Here is an 18,460-nt window from a genome sequence, read left to right on the forward strand (position 1 = left end):
GAATAGATGAATGCACTAGCTCCCATCCTCAGCCTAAGAACATGCATGCTTAAGCCTCTCCCAACTAACAGAAGTCTTTCTTCAACTCTCTCCTCCTTTTGCTACAGCTCTTGTTCTCTTTTCCTTCATTGATGAGGATCTGGGAAAAGCGGTCTCACCTACCATTTGGATTTCACTTTATAATCCCTCATCCAATGCTCTATAATGTTTCCCAGTCCCACCACTCCACTGATTCTCTGAGACAAGCAATGGACGAATCCAGTGCTAGGTCCAACGACCACCTCAAAGTTTATTCTTCTAATTGATCTCTGCAACATGTGATGCTGCCAGTTAGAAACCCCTACTGCGGCTCCTGTGACACGCTCTCTTCAGGTTCCCTTCCTGTGTCTCTGATTATTCATTTTTGTTCTACTTCTACTCAGCCCTCAAATGTTGGTGCCTACCAGACTCTGTCCTTAGCTCTTTCCTCTCTAAGAATATCTCCCATCCCCAGCAGATCTCATCTATTCCTACCAGCCACAAGTGCACCCACATAACAATGAAGTCTAGCTTTTTGCCTTTAATCTTGAAATTGCTCCTAAACTACAGGTTTCCATTATCTGTACCTCTGTACCTCTCTACCTGGACACCCACGAAACTCAGATACCATGTCTACAGCTTAGTCAATTATCCTGGCAGGCATACAAACTCACTATTTTATTGTTCTAGCTTGGCAAGATAATGACCTATTCTACTCTGTTGTCAAACCTCTCAAATTGGTCACTAAGTTATTTCCATTCTTGCCTCCTAAATTTTTTTTTTTTTTTTTTTTTGAGATGGGGTCTCGCTCTGTCACGCAGGTTGGAGTACAGTGGCGCGGTCTTGGCTCACTGCAAGCTCCGCCTCCTGGGTTCACACCATTCTCCTGCCTCAGCCTCCCAAGTAGCTGGGACTACAGGTGCCTGGCACCACGCCTGGCTAAATTTTTATTTTTTTTTTTGAGACAGAGTCTTGCTCTGTCGCCCAGGCTGGAGTGCAGTGGCGCGATCTCGGCTCAATGCAAACGCTGCCTCCCAGGTTCATGCCATTCTCCTGCCTCAGGTCCCCGAGTAGCTGGGGCTACAGGCGTTCGCCACCACACCCGGCTAATTTTTTTGTATTTTTAGTAGAGACGGGGTTTCACCATGTTAGCTAGGATGGTCTCGATCTGCTGACCTCATGATCCGCCTGCCTCGGCCTCCCAAAGTGCTGGGATTACAGGCGTGAGCCACCGCGCCCGGCCTAATTTTTTGTATTTTTAGTAGAGACAGGGTTTCACCGTGTTAGCCACGATGGTCTCGATCTCCTGACCTCATGATCCACCCACCTCAGCCTCCCAAAGTGCTGGGATTACAGGCGTGAGCCACCGCACCCAGCCTCCTAAATATTTCTTAAAACCTTCTCCACTCCTCTCCATCTCCATTAGCATGTTCTCTCATCATCTTTTTCCTGGACTATTATAATGGCTTCCTAACAGGTCCTTTTACCTATATTTGCCACATTTCTGCCAACATCTTTCTGTAACACAAATCTGATCCAGTTATACTTTCCTTCTTACAATAGGGTTCAACAGCTCTCCATTGCTTACAAAATAACATCCAAACTCCTGGCTTCTGAGGCTCTGACCCTGACTATCCTCCCACTTTCCCTCAACAAGCATCCTATACTCTTGCCATAGCAATTACTCATTGTTTCTCAAATGTGTCATCCTCTTTCAGGCCTCTAAGTCTTTGCATATACTGTATCCTCTGTCAGGAATAACTTTTTCTCTTATGTCCATTTGGTAAACTATTACTCTTTAAGACTCATCTCCTTGGGAAATCTTCACTGAATTGCCAAGCAAGCTTCCATCCCAAGCTCCCTTTATGACCTCTCCATTCTAGGTTCCTGCAATCTTCCTTCTTGAACTTTGGGCTCACACCAAAGTTCTTTCTGTCTCCATATACTTTCCTTTGTTTGAACCTTTGCCTATGTAGGTTCCGGTTTCAAGGAATCGGTTTATGTCAATGAATTCCTTGAAGTTTCTTGGCTCCCTCCAGGAAGATTTCCCTAGACCAGCTTAGTTAGTCCTACTTGTTCTCCCCTGACCCCCAGTACCTCCCATTTCAAACCACTTACTTTTTTTTTTGAGATGGAGTCTTGCTCTGTCACCCAGGCTGGAGTGCAATGGCATGATCTCGGCTCACTGCAACCTCCGCCTCCCGGGTTCAAGCGATTCTCCTGCCTCAGACTCCTGAGTAGCTGGGACTACAGGTGCCTGCCACCACGCCTGGCTAATTTTTGTATTTTTAGTAGAGATAGGGTTTCACCATGTTGGTCAGCCTGGTTCTGAACTCCTGACCTTGTGATCCACCTGCCTCGGCCTCCCAAAGCGCTGGGATTACAGGCCTGAGCCACCGTGCCTGGCCCCACTTACCATGTTTTACTATTACCGCTTCATTATCTGACCACCTGGCTTGACTGACAAATTGTCTGTCTAGCTCACCCTCTGAGTCCAGCAGAATGCTGAACACTGATGCTTAATAGGTTTAATGCATGAGTGTGTCTGTGTGTCTGTCTTCCTCACTTGACTGTGGGCTCCCTAAGGGCAGGGACTGTCTTATTCATTTGTGCCTGGTATTAGTTGGGAGGAGGGCAGTCAGTAAAATCTTTGATAAATGAACACATGATATCATATGTGGTATCTATCACATTTGCCCTCAAAGTCCCTATGTGCCACAGGTCTGATGTGGCACGTCACTCCTTGAGTTCCATCTTATAAGACACTCCAGCAAGTATCCACATTGGCTTGGCTTTATTCAGCGTCGTCCTTTCCTCAGTCCTTTGGGCAGAAAAACATCAATATCCTAAATTTGTGCAAGAATCATCTTGGGAACAACAGGCTGGATCTTGGATTTTCTCGATTCCCAAAGCTCTTGAAGCCGTGGCACCAAACCTAACCACTTACCGCTTGAGAGGCCATCATTTCATTTATACTCTGTTCATACTGCTCTGCCAAAATGGCAAGTTTTCTTGTCTGCTCATCTTTCAGTGTCTTTAAGATTGTTTTGTGCTCATTCTTTGGAGTAACTTCCAACTGGTGATTCTTGAGTGCTTTATACTGTTTGGTCTGTACTTTGCAAGTGTCCTGAAACTGTTTTTTAATTTGCATTTCCATGGCCTGGGTAGAAAAAGTGACAAAGGAAAAATAAAGGCACATCAGTAAATGCAGAAAGCCTTCTACCATAATGATATAATACAAGTGCTGAGAGCATCTGTTTTTTGGTGCAGTGACCCACATTGCTAATCAATAAAAATCAAGCAGTATGTATGACACAGCAAAAGTTAACTCCACCTATACTTTTGGTTTTATATTGAATGACTGTAAGTAATTTTGAATTTACAAATGGCTCCAAAGAAAATATGGACTGTTACAAGGGGATGACAACTCTAGCAGATTGAGGGATATTATGTAGCTTAGCTTGCTGAAAGAGTGGCAACTCTTTTCATGCTTTCCTAGTCAGATAGACACTTCAGTGTCTTCCACTGTTCATTATTTTTTTCCTTTTTTTTTTTCCTTTTTGTGTTTCACCTTGCTTCCAAGTGAGAGAGGGGATAGCATTATATAAGCCAGCTCTCACTGCTCTGGTTTATAGCAATTTCTTATCAACTCCATAAAGGAGAGCACATGGATAGTACCTCATATCTACCCATTTCCACTGGATTTCAGTGTAAACTGAAAGAGAAAAGTGATTTAGAATTTTTTCCCCATTAAGAGGTTGTGCTTGCATGTAGCAATATCAAATATGCATTTGGGCAAAGAGAAGGTAGAGTATATCATTTTAAGCCCAGAAGGCACTCCATCAGGTTGCCCCATAGTCATGTGTGCACTTCACAAACACTCTGAGGACTAATGGTGACAGAAATCACTGCTTAGTTTAGGATTTGACTGAAGAGACGCACAGCCAGGGTGATCGAGGTTGGCCTCACATCTGTGCCAACACTGACAATGTCCTCCTGGATATATAGCAATGGCTTAGTACACAGAACTTGTTAATTAGCAGTCAGCTAAAATTAGCTGGAGGCAGTGAAGGCCACAGGAGTTCCTTCACATCTCTGCATCTCTAGTGCAGAAGTGGTAAATGTCAGGCACTTGTAGATTCATTCCTGATGACCATGACAGGCATCACTAATAAATGACACTCTTTCCTCCTAAGCTTGGATGGGGCTTTAGAGTCTTTCTCAATACAGCGGTGCTCAAAGTATCTAACACCAATATAACTTCCTTATTTCCTGGGATTAGAACCATAAACTGCTATTAGTCCAGTTTTGAAGAGGGCAGGTCATGAAGTGCTCAGAGAAATTCCATAATGGATATGAGGACAAATTGATAGATAATGTAGTATAATAATAGTTTCCAAACCAGCTTGCCCAGCATCTCCTTTTCAGGAGCTTAAATACAGACTCTGTGCTTTACAATTGGAGATTCTGATGCAATAGGTGTGGGGTGCAGAAATTTGTGATTCTGAAAAGTTGCTCGGGTGACCCTGACACTTCAGGGAGAGAAACCACTGATCTGGTCCAACACTGTCCAGGAGCACAAATAGGGAAATGCTATCTCCTCTTACCTTTAAGTTTTTTGGCTGTTGCCGAAGTTCCATGACATGCTTTCTGTGCAGTTCCCTTTCTCGCCTCTTATTGTACTCCAGCTGGTTTTCTAGTTCAGTCTGGTGCTGTAAACGGATCAGATCCATGCGTAGCTTCTGTAACGTGTGCAGCTGCCTGTACTCTAGCTCTCGGGTGGACTCGTCGTGCCGGATTAGCATGGCATGCTCCATCTCCTTCTGGGTCCTCTTTTTATTTAGTTCCTGCGTCCAGGAACAAAAGATAAACAGAGAGAGGTGAATGGAGAGGAACTGGAAGGAATGCACAACTACGTGAGGGATGGCAAGGAATGGCACTGCTAACCATCTCTTAATTAAACCCATTAGTGTTTGGCAGCAAGACTTAATGAGATTAAATTAAAAATCTCTTCAGGTTTAGATTCTGTTCCTAGTCCACCACTTACAAAATGAGCAACTTCACAGCAATCACTACTGCACTATCTGTAAAATGGGATTAATTCTGCCTGACTCCCTTTTACCTCACAGAGCTGCTGTGAACCTTAGTTAGGTGATGTGCTATGCATAGGTCTACATAAATGTTTCTTCAGTGAAGCTAGTTGTTCTACACCCTGACTGCCCATAGAAATCATGTGAGGAAACTTTTCAAACATAAGATGCTTGAATCTCACAGGGTGAAATTCTCATAACTGTCTGGGGTGGAAGCCTGATGTCAGTATTGGTAAGAGTTCTCCAGGTGGTTCCAATATGAGAATTAAACTGATAATATCTGCAATGTTCTTAGCTTTCTGGGAAATACCCTGTTTTTGCACGAATCAGAAGTAGGCCAATTATCTATTTTTTAAAATCTCAGAGTCCAAGGCATGTTGGGAAAAAAAAAAAACAGATGACATCTATCCTCTTTCATCTTCCACATTACAATCTGTTTAATCATTTATAGATCTAATCACTCTGTTCTTTTCTGTTCTACTCATATCTTTCTTTCTTCCTTTTCTTTCTTTCTTTGTTGTTGAAGGAGGAAAGGAAAGCAAACTAGAAAAAAAGGGGAAGTTGGGTGAAATCTTTTCATTCCTCAATTGAAGAATATTTCTTAAATAGCACTATATATGAAGATCTGAACAATGTGCTTTTAGTACATAAAAATATTGATTAAACCATGACTTCTGTCCTCAACTCACTGACATTCCAATAGGGAAGTGCACTAGACATTTATTGAAGTATATGCTCTGCTCAAAGCTCACTGAATCAGATTTAGATACGAGGCCCAACCTGGGTCAATTTATTTTCTCTACTTGGAATTTGGAATTGATATTCAGAACCAGTTAATCTCTATGTGTCGCTGGAATTGAGGCATATAAAAACTGCATATGTGGTAGTCATCTGCTGCTATGAGGGCTGAGGATTAGAGAAAGCTGGGCTTCAGACCAAGAAGAAATGAAAAAGAGAGAAGTGCAGGGAATATACTGATGCCTAAGTTGCTCACTGCTTCTGAGCCCTCCAGTAGGTCCAGCTGTATTACTGCTATTTGATTTTATAAGACATTCCCATATTTCTATAGTAATTTCCCTGGTTTTGGCTTAAGCTAGCTCAAATAAATTTCAGTTAACATGCAAACAAAAAAATCTTAATTAATACAGAGACATACTTTTTTTTTTTTGGGGGGGGGCGAGTAGAGATGGGGTCTCACTATGTTGCCTAGGTTGGTCTCGAACTCCTGGACTCAAGAGATCCTCCCATCTCAACCTCCCAAAATGCTGGGATTATAGGCATGAGCCACCCCACCATGCTCAGCCAGAAAATAAGTTTTATGTGCAAATTAAAAAAAAAAAAAGAGAGCGAGGTTGGATAAGTGATGAATGCTATAAAAGGGGTAAAGATTTTATGCTGTAAGATTTCTGAAAAGGGTGTATTACTTTTTTTTTTTTTTTGGAGACAGAATTTCGCTCTTGTCCCCCAGGCTGGAGTGCAATGGTGTGACTTCGGCTCACCACAACCTCTGCCTCCCAGGTTCAAGCAGTTCTCCTGCCTCAGCCTCCAGAGTAGCTGGGACTACAGGCACATGCCACCACGCCTGGCTAACTTTTGTATTTTTAGTAGAGGCAGAGTTTCTCCATGCTGGTCAGGCTGGTCTTGAACTCTCGACCTCAGGTGATCTGCCCGCCTTGGCCTCCCAAAGTGTTAGGATTACAGGCGTGAGCCACTGTGCCCGACCTAGTGGTATTACTATTAAGAAGGTCAGGGAAAGGCGAACGCTTTTGAGCTGTACTTTATTTTTATTTATTCAATTTTTGAGACGGAGTTTCTACTTTGTTGCCCAGGCTGGAGTTCAATGGTGCGATCACTGCAACCTCCGCCTCCAGGGTTCAAGCAATTGTCCTGCCTCAGCCTCCCGAATAGCTGGGATTACAGGCACCCATCACCATGCCTGGCTAATTTTTGTATTTTTAGTATAGGCGGGGTTTCACCATGTTGGCCAGGCTGGTCTCAAACTCCTGACCACAGGTGATCCACCCGTCTCAGCCTCTCAAAATGCTGGGACTACAAGCGTAAGCCACCATGCCCCAGCTTCAGCTGTACTTTAAATTAGAACAATAGAGTGCTCTCTTCTCTGATGGCATCCACTATGGGAGAAAATGCAAATTATTTATTTTAATAGATATATCGATAACATTTTTATACTGGTGTGGTTGGAAATATCTTGTACACCTGGGCTCCCTATTGATTTGAAGAGAAATCCTTTTAATAGCACAGCATCTAGTACTAGAGCATATTCACTAATCATTCACTTATTCATTCAACAAGTAGTTACTGAGCACCTACTATGTGCTGGGCACTGTTGTAGGAACTAGGGATACAACAGTGAACATGTGCACCCCCTTAGGGACCTTATAAGGAGAAAAAACCCAAAGTATAAACGCAATTTAAATTTGTTTTAAGGAATAAAAAATAAGCCCCTAGAGTTATCTCTCTCATCTCCTCCTGTGTTTTCCTTTGTTTTATTTTTCCTCTTTACCTAGACCATCAAATTTCTTTTTTACAAATCAGTAACTGACCCCTAGGTGGCACCAAAGGACAGAGAGCCCTTCCCACTGATGAAAGCTCTCCCAGGCCAAGGAAATCCCTTCAAATGAGGGTTTTAATTGGGGTCCAGGAGTCCCAATACCGGGCATTTATTCATCTCACACTTTCCTAAATTGGGAAATGCAAACTGAGTCTGAGTTACTAAGAGCCCTGAAACTCATGGGTTCTTGACACAAAGCAAGCAAACACCTTCAGAAGAAATCAAGTGCTTCTCTTCATGCTTAATGAAATGCTTCACGATATTGTCCACAGAATACCTACATCCGAATTACCTGTGTTATAAGCGACTGGTCTGTATAACAAGCTATGCAGCTAATTCTGATATATATGAAAGTTTGAGAATCAATGGAAAAGTGCTAAGGGCATGAGTCAGTTTCAGCTCCTCCATAAGTCTCATGTATGGCTTGGGGCAAGTCTCTTAATCTACATTTCAGGTGTAAAATAAGGATAGCAGTACACACTGTGAACTATTGTAATTGTAAAGATAAAATGAAAGACCATAGGAAAGTGTTTCGGAATACATAAATATGTCATTATTTTTCTCTATTCAGAAGTGAATATGTGGCATATAATATCTTAAATCGAGTTTTTATAAACTATTAGAAGAGTAAGAAAAACATGATACTCAAATGGCTTTTCTGTTACAAGTTGTTCCCTTTACCTTTAATTTGTACATCTGAGTTGCTGAGGTGTAAGATGGTAAGCTACCTTTAATATTTGAGACATGGGGGAAAAATTATTCACCTTATTATGAGGCCAGTGCTGTGCCTACATAATAATGTATAATGTGCTTTCCATTTTTAAAAGTTATTCCATACATCTCATTCAATCCAAATTGCCACCCTACGAGGTGGTAAGACTGTAAGGATTTCCCCCATTTATATGTGTTAGTAGGCATTTGGGAATTGAAGGACTAACATAAAAGTGATACAACTTCTATAAAGAGAACTAAGGCTAAAACTCAGGTATTTAGCTTCTCAGTATTTTCCATTAGAAATGTTCCAATAAATGAGGCCACGCACGGTGGCTCATGCCTATAATCCCAGCACTTAGGGAGGCCGAGGCGGGTGGATCAGCTGAGGTCAGAAGTTCGAGATCAGCCTGGCCAACATGGTGAAATCCTGTCTCTACTAAAGATACAAAATTAGCCAAGTGTGGTGGCACATGCCTGTTATCCCAGCTACTTGGGAGGCTGAGGCAGGAGAATTGCTTGAACTCGGGAGGCGGAGGTTGCAGTTAGCTGAGATTGCGCCATTGCACTCCAGCCTGGGCAACAAGAGCCAAACTCCGTCTCAAAAAAAAAAAAAAGAAGAAATGTCTAATAAATGCATACTTTCCTGTTTTATACTTTTTCAGTCTGTGATATAATATTTTGAAGAATTCTGCTCTAGCTAGACATGATATAATGGTTAATTTATTTGTACAAATGACACAATATACATACTAGAGCCACATCATGTGCACCTTCAGCTTATACGAATTTAACAAAATAAGCTGAGCAAAAATTTAAAAACCAATTTTAATGGTACAGGTCATTCTGCCCACCCATGTACTCAATGTATGTATATATGTATGTATGTGTGTGTATATATATACACACATATACACACACATACGTATAGGCCCTGGAGGGAGTGCAGGAAGGAAGAGACATGCAGCTTCCTTTCCCTGAGTCAATGTCCAGTGTGTTTCAAGCATTCTAACTTCCAATGGAAGTAGCATTGACTTCTTTAAAAGCAGCTGATTTCACTCATGCCAAATTTTTATGCTCAGGCTCACTGAGGTTGAGTAAAAACGAGAATTCTAACTTTTAAATAGAGATGCTATTTAATGCCGTCTTAGTTTCAGTTCTTAGTTTCAACACTGGTCAGAAAATGCTGAGTGTCTGTATGTGTTGGTGATAGAGAAAGAGGCTCAACCCAGTTTCAGTGATCCTCTTAAGTGTTTTCACTAGTTAAAAGGATTGCTAATGCTCAATCCTTCAGGCAAAGACATAGGAAACCAGGTATTCTTATGCTTTGTTGGTGGGAGTATAAACTCCTTTAGGGGGCAATTTGGCGATATTTATTTTAAAAATGTAGATGTACGCATTCTTTTTTTTGAGACAGGGTCTTGCTCTGTCACCAGGCTGGAGTGCAGTGGCATGATCTCAGCTCACTGCAACCCCCACCTCCTGGGTTCAAGCAATTCCCCTGCCTCAGTCTCCCGAGTGGCTGGGATTATAGGCATGTGCCACCACACCTGACTAATTTTTTGTATTTTAGTAGAGATGAGATTTCTCCATGTTGGCCAGGATGGTTTCGATCTCCTGACCTTGTCATCTGCTTGCCTCAGACTCCCAAAGTGCTGGGATCACAGGCATGAGCCACGGCGCCGGGCTCGATGTATGCATTCTTTGACCCAGGAATTCCACTTCTGAAAATATATCCCCCAAAATACTTGTTTACATGTAAAAATATCTATGTACAAAAATGTTCTTATATTATTAATAATACTGTAAAACTTAAACAAAATGTCCACTGAGAAGCATCTCATTAAATAAATGGTATTGAGGCCATACAACAAAACACTATTAGATGAAAAAGAATGAAGCAGAGCTGTATGTGCTAGAAGGTAAATGGAAACAAGAGTTACAAAACAGTAGAGTGGACATCTGTTACTTTTTGTAAACTCAGCATCCATTTTTCCTGCTTCTCTTTATAGGCTCTTTTTTTTTTTTTCCTTTCTTTGCAAAATGACTCCCCCTTATCTGGAATCAGAGAGAGTGTTGAATAAGTATAGGCATATGACCCAATCAAGTTCTATCTCTCCTAGGAATTTTAATCTTGAACAGAAATGATACAAAGACAAAAAGTGGTCGGAGGAGGTACATCCAAATGGCAGTGCCTGGAAAACAGCACATGAGCTCTTGCTCTCTCTGTCATGGAAGTTGCTTCACCAGCGTGGCTCTTCATGTTTTCCAGCTGGGTTTTTCAGCTCTGTACCTACCTCATTTCCTTCCAATAAATTCCTTTCCAGGCTCATGTCAGCCAGAGTTTATCTCTATTGCTTGCAAATCAAATAACCCTACTGATACAAAAGTAATCTCATTTTTTATAAAGTCATATATAATATAGCGGTACATATGTATATTTAAAAATCTAGAAATATATATGCCAAATTAATGGAGACTGAGGGTAGAGATTGGGTGGAATGGGATTATCGAAAAGGTGAAAATGGGCTGATGCTGGTCAAATGGTAGAAAGTTTCAGTTATGCAAGATGAATAATTACTGGAGCTCTAATGCACTCACTGCATGGTGACGACAGTTAACAGTGTTGTATTGCATGCTTGTAATTTGCTAAGAGGACAATTCCTAAATTAAATCTCCCTACCCATCCCCATGCACACATGCACACAAATGTAACTACGTGGAGGTAACAGATATGTTAGTTAGCTTTCATGTGATTATTTCACAGTATAGACATATATCAAAACATCAAGTTGTATACCTTAAATACATACAATTTTTATATGTTGATATCTCAATAAAGCTGTTAAAAAGAACTTTCAGGCCGAGCACCGTGGCTCAAGCCTGTAATCCCAGCACTTTGGGAGGCCGAGACGGGCGGATCACGAGGTCAGGAGATCAAGACCATCCTGGTTAACACGGTGAAACCCCACCTCTACTAAAAACTACAAAAAACTAGCCGGGCGAGGTGGCGGGCACCTGTAGTCCCAGCTACTTGGGAGACTGAGGCAGGAGAATGGCATAAACCCAGAAGGCAGAGCTTGCAGTGAGCTGAGATCCGGCCACTGCACTCCAGCCTGGGCGACACAGTGAGACTCCGTCTCAAAAAAAAAAGAACTTTCACTACTTAGCTTTATGTTTTTCTGTTTTTGTTTATTTTCAGTGTTCTTGAGTTACTTTTGTAAATAAAAAAGCTTTGAACATTTTCATGAAGGTGGGCTCTGGAATAAGACTAAACAAAGGAAAACCTAGACTTTTACGAAAAATACTCTTACAGAGTTATTCTTTGCTCAACTGGCTAGAACCTTATACTAATGAAGTCACCAATATAGTTTCTATCATTTTTGGGGAGTAATTATCTTCTGTAACTTTTATTGACACGAATTGTCCCCTTAGCCTCAGACTTCCTCCAAATATCTATTATTAGAATAACAATAAATGCTACATGAAAAGACTCCCAAATGACTTATTTCCAACTGGCCATTAGCCTTTTTCATTTTGATTTTTTGACTTCTGATAAACGCAAAATGTGCAGTACTGAATCAGCTTCTTTATTTTTTAATTTATTTATATATTTTTTGAGATTGAATTTCACTCTTGTTGCCCAGTTGGAGTGCACTGGTGCAATCTTGGCTCACTGCAACCTCTGCCTCCCAGGTTCAAGCAATTCTCCCTCCTCAGCCTCCCAAGTAGCTGGGATTACAGGCACCCACCACCACATCGGCTAATTTTTGTATTTTTAGTAGAGACGGGGTTTCACCATGTTGGCCAGGCTGGTATCAAACTACTGACCTCAGATGATCCACCTACCTTGGCCTCCCAAAGTGCTGGGATTATAGGCGTGAGCTGCCATGCCCACCCCTCACCCCCCCTTTTTTTTTTTTAAAAGACATTCCCATTCTGTCGCCCAGGCTGGAATGGAATGACATGATCTCAGCTTACTGCAAACTCTGCCTCCCGGGTTCAAGCCATCCTCCCACGTCAGCCTCCCGAGTAGCTGGGATTACAGGCGCCCACCACCATGCCTGGCTAATTTTTGTATTTTTAGTAGAGATGGGGTTTCACCACGTTGGCCAGGCTGGTCTCGAACTCCTGACCTCAAGTGATCCGCCTGCCTCAGTCTTCCAAAGTGCTGGGATTATAGGTATGAGCCAGCATGCCCGGCCTGAATCAGCTTCTTACCAAAACCTCTCTCTAATCTCTTCTCTGTTTCTACCACATCTTCATTTTCCCTAGTGTTAAGCTCTAGAAATAATTTTGATTCTGTCTTCATCTTTTTTCTCATATCTTAGTATATGTCAAGTCCTGTTTACTTTAAACTTCAAGTTGCATTTCGAATCTACTGCTCTGACAGCTACTACCACCAGCCTTGTCCATACCCTATTTCCTGCTTCTAGTCTTTTCTCTCTAATCTTGTGCTTCTCAAGCAGGTTTTTTTTTTTTTTCATTATTGCCCCTGTAAGGAGACTTTTTAGGCTTTTTCTCCCTTAATCATCCCCATCACTGAAATATTAATACCACAGGTAGACTGTGTATCTGTTTATGCACTGTGGTCCCTTGAAACTGTAATAATATCTAAGTCACCCCACCCCAACAAGAACTAACTTTCACCCACTGGGGGTGTTATCACCCCCACTGAGAATTAATGTTCAAATCACTCTGTGTATTACTGTCAACCTGGGCTAATCTCTTTAAAGTACAATTTTAGCCATATCACTGCCCGTCTCAAAAATGTTCAGCAGGCTGGCTGCGGTGGCTCATGCCTGTAATCCCCACACTTTGGGAGGCTGAGGCAGGCAGGTCACTTGAGCTCAGGAGTTTGAGACCAGCCTGGGCAACATGGTAAAAAACCATCTCTACTAAAAATATAAAAAATTAACCGGGCTTGGTGGTGTGTGCCTGTAATCCCAGCTACCTGGGGGCCTGAAGTGGGAGGACCGCTTGAAACTGGGAGGCTGAGGTTGCAGTGAGCTGAGACTGCGCCACTGTACTCCAGCCTGGGCAACACAGCGAGACTCTGTCTCCAAAAAAAATGTTCAGCAGCTCACAGCTCTCCCTCTTCTAGTAAGACAGCATGCATAAAGAGCCCGAGCCTGGCCTACATGTGTTCAATACATTTTAGTCTGCTTCACCCCTTTTTCTTCTCATTTCAGTGCAGTTCTCTAACAAGATTCTATCAATCCACTTTTGTATTAACTGTGCTGGAAGTGCTCATTTCCCTCATGTAGGCCAGCACTGGGCTTTTCTCAGACTTTGATATTGTTACCACTGTGCTAGATCATTTATAAAGTTTTCTCTGCTTACTCCAGGTCACAATGATTTTCTGTTGAACGCAGTATTCTGTATTCCTCATCTCAGTGAACGCCAGCATATCCCTCCAACCTCCCAAAGTAGAAACTTGGAAGTCACTTTTGACTTCCTCTTCTGAAATTCCCATATCTATTTGGTCAAGATTAACTATCAGTTCTGAGTAAGAAATGTCACTCAGATCTAATTGCCTCTATCCCCACAGCCTCTTCCAGGTTAGAATTGGAGAAAGAGCATCCTGGCTGACCTCACTGCACTTTGCTTTTCATGACTTCCACCTCTCTGTCATACTGAAGCACTAATTCTTTTTTTTTTTCGAGATAAGTCTCACTTTATTACCCAGGCTGGAGTGCAGTGGCACGATCCTGGCTCACTGTAACTTCTGTCTCCTGGGCTCAAGTGATTCTCCTGCCTCAGCCTCCTAAGCTGGGATTATAGGTGTGCACCATCACGCCCAGCTAATTTTTGTATTTTTAGTAGAGACGGGGTTTCACCATGTTGGCCAGGTTGGTTTCAAACTCCTGACCTCAAGTGATCCTTCTGCCTTGGCCTCCCAAAGTGTTGGGATTACAGGCGTGAGCCACCATGCCCGGCTGATACACTAAGTCTTCAAAATAAAGAAATGTCTCATCATGTCATTATCCTGCTTAGTAATCTCTGATAGCCACTGCCTTCAGGCTAAAAGTGAAATGCCTTGCCTTAAACAAGGGTCTCTACATTCTGCTTCCAACTAATATTGTTCTGCCCTCCACTCCATATACACAGAACTCTGGTCACACTCATCTTTTCATCAATAGCAGAGTCCTCTAAGCCCTCTCATGATTGTACGCCAATGATACTTTATTTCTATGTCTAATATGTTACCTAACATATTGTATTATAATTAGTCTGTTACATGTTTTTATTGCTCTTAGACTCACAGCCATTTGAAGGCAGGGAGTACGCTGCTTGGTATCCCTGGTGTCTAGCACTCACTCTGAGAGTGCTGGATGACTGAATGAATAAACTTAGTTATAGAGCATCATAATGTCACTTAAATGTTTTATGTGGAGTCACAAAAACATAAGTCCTTGACAAGCAGGCTGAAAACAAAAATTCTCGATTCTGCTTCTTTTGATTCTTCATTGTGTGAGATGGCTTATAACAGGAGTTCAGTAAAATTCTATTACATGTATTTAGATGGAGTTGATTCTTTGTTCTGTGAGTGGGCTTCCTCTTATCATTCCCTGACTTTTTTTGTGTACCTACTCTGTGTTAGCCACTGTGCTAAAGGCTATACAGGCTAGGGATATAGGAATGGACCAGGCAGACGTGGTCACAAGCCTCACATAGCTTATTGTCTCCTATGTCAATGACAGTAGTGATGAGCGTAATAAATACCTCCCGAATGTTCTGCTGCTCCACCTCGTGCCGCTTGATCATTATTTTCCGCTTGAAGAAACGACAATTTTTGTCGTAGTACAGTCTCTGTTGAGTGAGAAGGTGGGCTTCCTCTTCAGCCTGCGTGTGCTGCAAGTTCTCTTTATGTTTGGAGATCCGCTCTTGCTTCTCTTTCTTGGGTGTGCTGTGGTCCTCATTCATTTCCTAAAAAGAAAAGACAAAAACCAAGCTGGTCTCACTAAATGAAAGGGACTGCAACAGCTTACTGCAACTGAAGATTAAGTTATTTGGAAAGCCAATGCAAATGTAAGCACAGAAAAACTTGGTGTTGTATATCCTTCCCCCATTTTTTTTTTAAATTTGCCTATTAATTGAGTATTAAGTGAGAGGGACACTTATGAGTTTCTGTATCTTTGGCTTCTCACTCTCAGAAATTATTTGTTCACTCATTTACTCAACACAAACTTAATAAGCTCCTATCATGTGACAGGCAGTGTGCAAGATACATGATACAAAGGTGAGTAAAAGGCCATCATATTTGCCACCATGTGTCTTTACATTATAGAATCAAAAATTAAAGAACCGCAGAAATGAACTAAAAATTACTGTGATCACTGCTTTGAAGAGGATGTACTGGGTCCTATAAGAATTTAATAGAAAATATTTAATCTTGGTAACAACTAAGAAAAATTAGTAGGAGTTAACCAGTGGAAAAGGAGAGGGGAGAATACTCTCAGTAGAGCAAACAGCATGTGTAAAGCCCTAGGGGTGGGGGAGGAAACATGGCGCCATCAAGGGTTGAAAGAAGGTCAGAGTGGCTGGTGTAATGTAACATGAGATGAGTCTGACCAGGTAGGTGGGACCATTGAGGCTTTACAGACCAGTATAAGGACACTGATCTTTAGTATAGGAGAAATGGATTTCATGTATGTGAGAGTGTCATAATGAGATGCATTTCAAAATGATTGCTCTGGCTGCCATGGGGAGAAGAGAATGAAGGAGGCAAGAACATACGAAGATAGCTACTGGAACGGTCCAGGCAAGAGAGATGATAGTAGCTTGGACAAAGGAAGTAGTGACAAGACTGAGAGAAGTAGACAGATTCCAAAGAGAAGAGGTGACTATGCAAATGTCACTAGTTTGAATTTTAGGACAAAGCATTCGTCACTTGGGATTACAGAGTAAATAAACCATCTATATTTTCAAAAGGACAAAATTCACAATTTTTCCAGAACATCTGAGCAAAGGAAACAAAGCAGTGAATCAGACAGTTAAGACATTAAACTATGGTGAAAAGAAAAAGACTACTTATTAAGAAAGTACAGTCTACTCTTCTTTCTTCATTTGGTTAGCTACTCACTCAGCTAAAATCTCCTTCAATTGCTAACACCTATTTTACTTAATGTTTTGTGATGCAGATATCATAGACTATTTTACCTCTTAGCCAAGAAGTCTCTATAAATCAATTTTAAACTATTCTGTTCCAGTGAAGCTGTAAGTGAAATCTTAGAATCGACAAGAGAAAGTGTTGTTTTCAGAGTAAGCTGGAGTAAGGCTGGGTCATTCATCTCTTCATGCTGTGATGTCACTACTTGGTTTGCCATTAACCACTAGCCTGCAGACCCCAATTCAAATATAATCACAAAAATTTACTCCAAAATCAAGAATAGGCCAGGCGTAGTGGCTCACGCCTGTAATCCCAGCACTCTGGCTGAGGAGGGTGAATCACGAGGTCGGGAGATCGAGACCATCCTGGTTAACACGGTGAAACGCTGTCTCTACTGAAAATACAAAAAATTTAGCTGGACGTAGTGGCGGGCGCCTGTAGTCCTAGCTACTCAAAAGGCTGAGGCAGGAGAATGGTGTGAACCCAGGAGGCAGAGATCGCGCCACTGCACTCCAGCCTGGGTGAGAGAGCAAGACTCCATCTCAAAAAAAAAAAAAAAAAAAAAAAAAAAGCAAGAATAAATTAGTTCTCGACCATCTATCATCCTGTGCTGGGATTACAGGCATGAGCCACTGTGCCCAGCCAAGGAAGGTATTTAGAGTGGAGAAAAACCTCAAAATTTCTTAGGCTATCTCTGATCCAGCGACATCCTATTATGATATAAAAATTAAGCTCAAGCCAATAACTCAGAGAAAATGGAAAGAATGTGAACCTTCTGAGTCGGGCTATTCTCTCTACACCCAGGTTTTCTAGACTTTATGGTGTCAGAGATTCTACCCATTCAGCCAGTGTAAATCAAATACAATTTCTATTAGGTCTAACAATTACCAGTGGCTTACCTGGGCAGGGCAAAAAATCCCTAGGCCCACCCCAACGCCCTTGGTTTCACTTCCTAACTAAAAAAGAATTGGAGGAGAACCTTGCTAAATCCTCTACTGCTAACCTACAAATCAGAATATGAGCTCAGGCCAGGCGGGGTGGCTCACGCCTGTAATCTCAGCACTATGGGAGGCTGAGGTGGGTGGATCACCTGAGGTCAGGAGTTCAAGACCAGCCTGGGTAACATGGTGAAACCCCGTTTCTACTAAGAATATAAAAAATTAGCCGGGCATGGTGGTGCACTCCTGTAATCCCGGCTACTTGGGAGGCTGAGGCAGGAAAGGCTCTTGAACCCAGGAGGCGGAGGTTGCAGTGAGCTGAGATTGTGACATTATACTCCAGCTTGGGCAACAACAGCGAAACTCCGTCTCAAAAGATAAAAAAAGAATATGAGCTCAAACACATGATTTTATATATACTAAAACAATGCCCCATGTTGAATTTTATTAAACCTTAATACACTTAGTAAGTCTACAAATTAGAAATACTAAGGTTGATGAGAAAAAAGTCCATGGAGCTGCAGACAATTCACCTGTACGTACTGGTAAAAGGAGAACTGAAGAAATTTGAGCTTTCAGATCAAAGTGCAGTTCTTCAAGAACTTCTTAAGTCCACTAGGGATCTTCAACCAAATATTCCAGAATCAATCATTCATCTATCAAATATTGACATGTACAGGACACAGGGAGACAGTTGTGAGCAAACAAAAACATTGTATGTGCTCTTATGATGCTTACCAGTTAGTAGAGTAAGTAGCTAAAATAATCATTAAACAAATGTATCATTAAAAGCTCTAGTGTTAGGAAACCAGAGACATCTGTCTGGGTTGAGGCAGTTAGAAAAGGCTTCCCTAGGGAAGTGATATTTAAGTTAAGATTCTAATAACCAATCCCATGTCGTACGAGGAGAAGAAGTAGGAATTAACCGAGCAGAATTGTGGTCAGGAGGGCTTGGGGGTAGGGAGAACATCTTGGTGGAAGAAACAGTATGTGGAAAGACCTTGGGGAAGGGTGGAGC

At 41.8% G+C, this 18,460-nt stretch overlaps 1 protein-coding gene across 7 annotated transcripts in view; it reads right to left on the bottom strand.

Moving 5' to 3' along the window:
• Positions 1-18,460, bottom strand: part of TAOK3 (TAO kinase 3) — a 232,875-nt gene that overhangs the window by 8,976 nt on the left and 205,439 nt on the right. For all 7 annotated transcript variants that reach the window (XM_005572369.4, XM_005572368.5, XM_015431618.4 and 4 more), the window contains 3 exons: positions 15,118-15,321; positions 4,626-4,865; positions 2,966-3,178 (listed from right to left, as the gene is read on the bottom strand). In XM_005572369.4, coding sequence (XP_005572426.2) covers positions 2,966-3,178; positions 4,626-4,865; positions 15,118-15,321 — 657 coding nt within the window. The remainder of the gene's footprint in view (positions 1-2,965; positions 3,179-4,625; positions 4,866-15,117; positions 15,322-18,460) is intronic.

Source organism: Macaca fascicularis, chromosome 11 (genome assembly GCF_037993035.2).
Source record: "Macaca fascicularis isolate 582-1 chromosome 11, T2T-MFA8v1.1".
NCBI classification, from domain to species: Eukaryota; Metazoa; Chordata; class Mammalia; order Primates; family Cercopithecidae; genus Macaca; species Macaca fascicularis.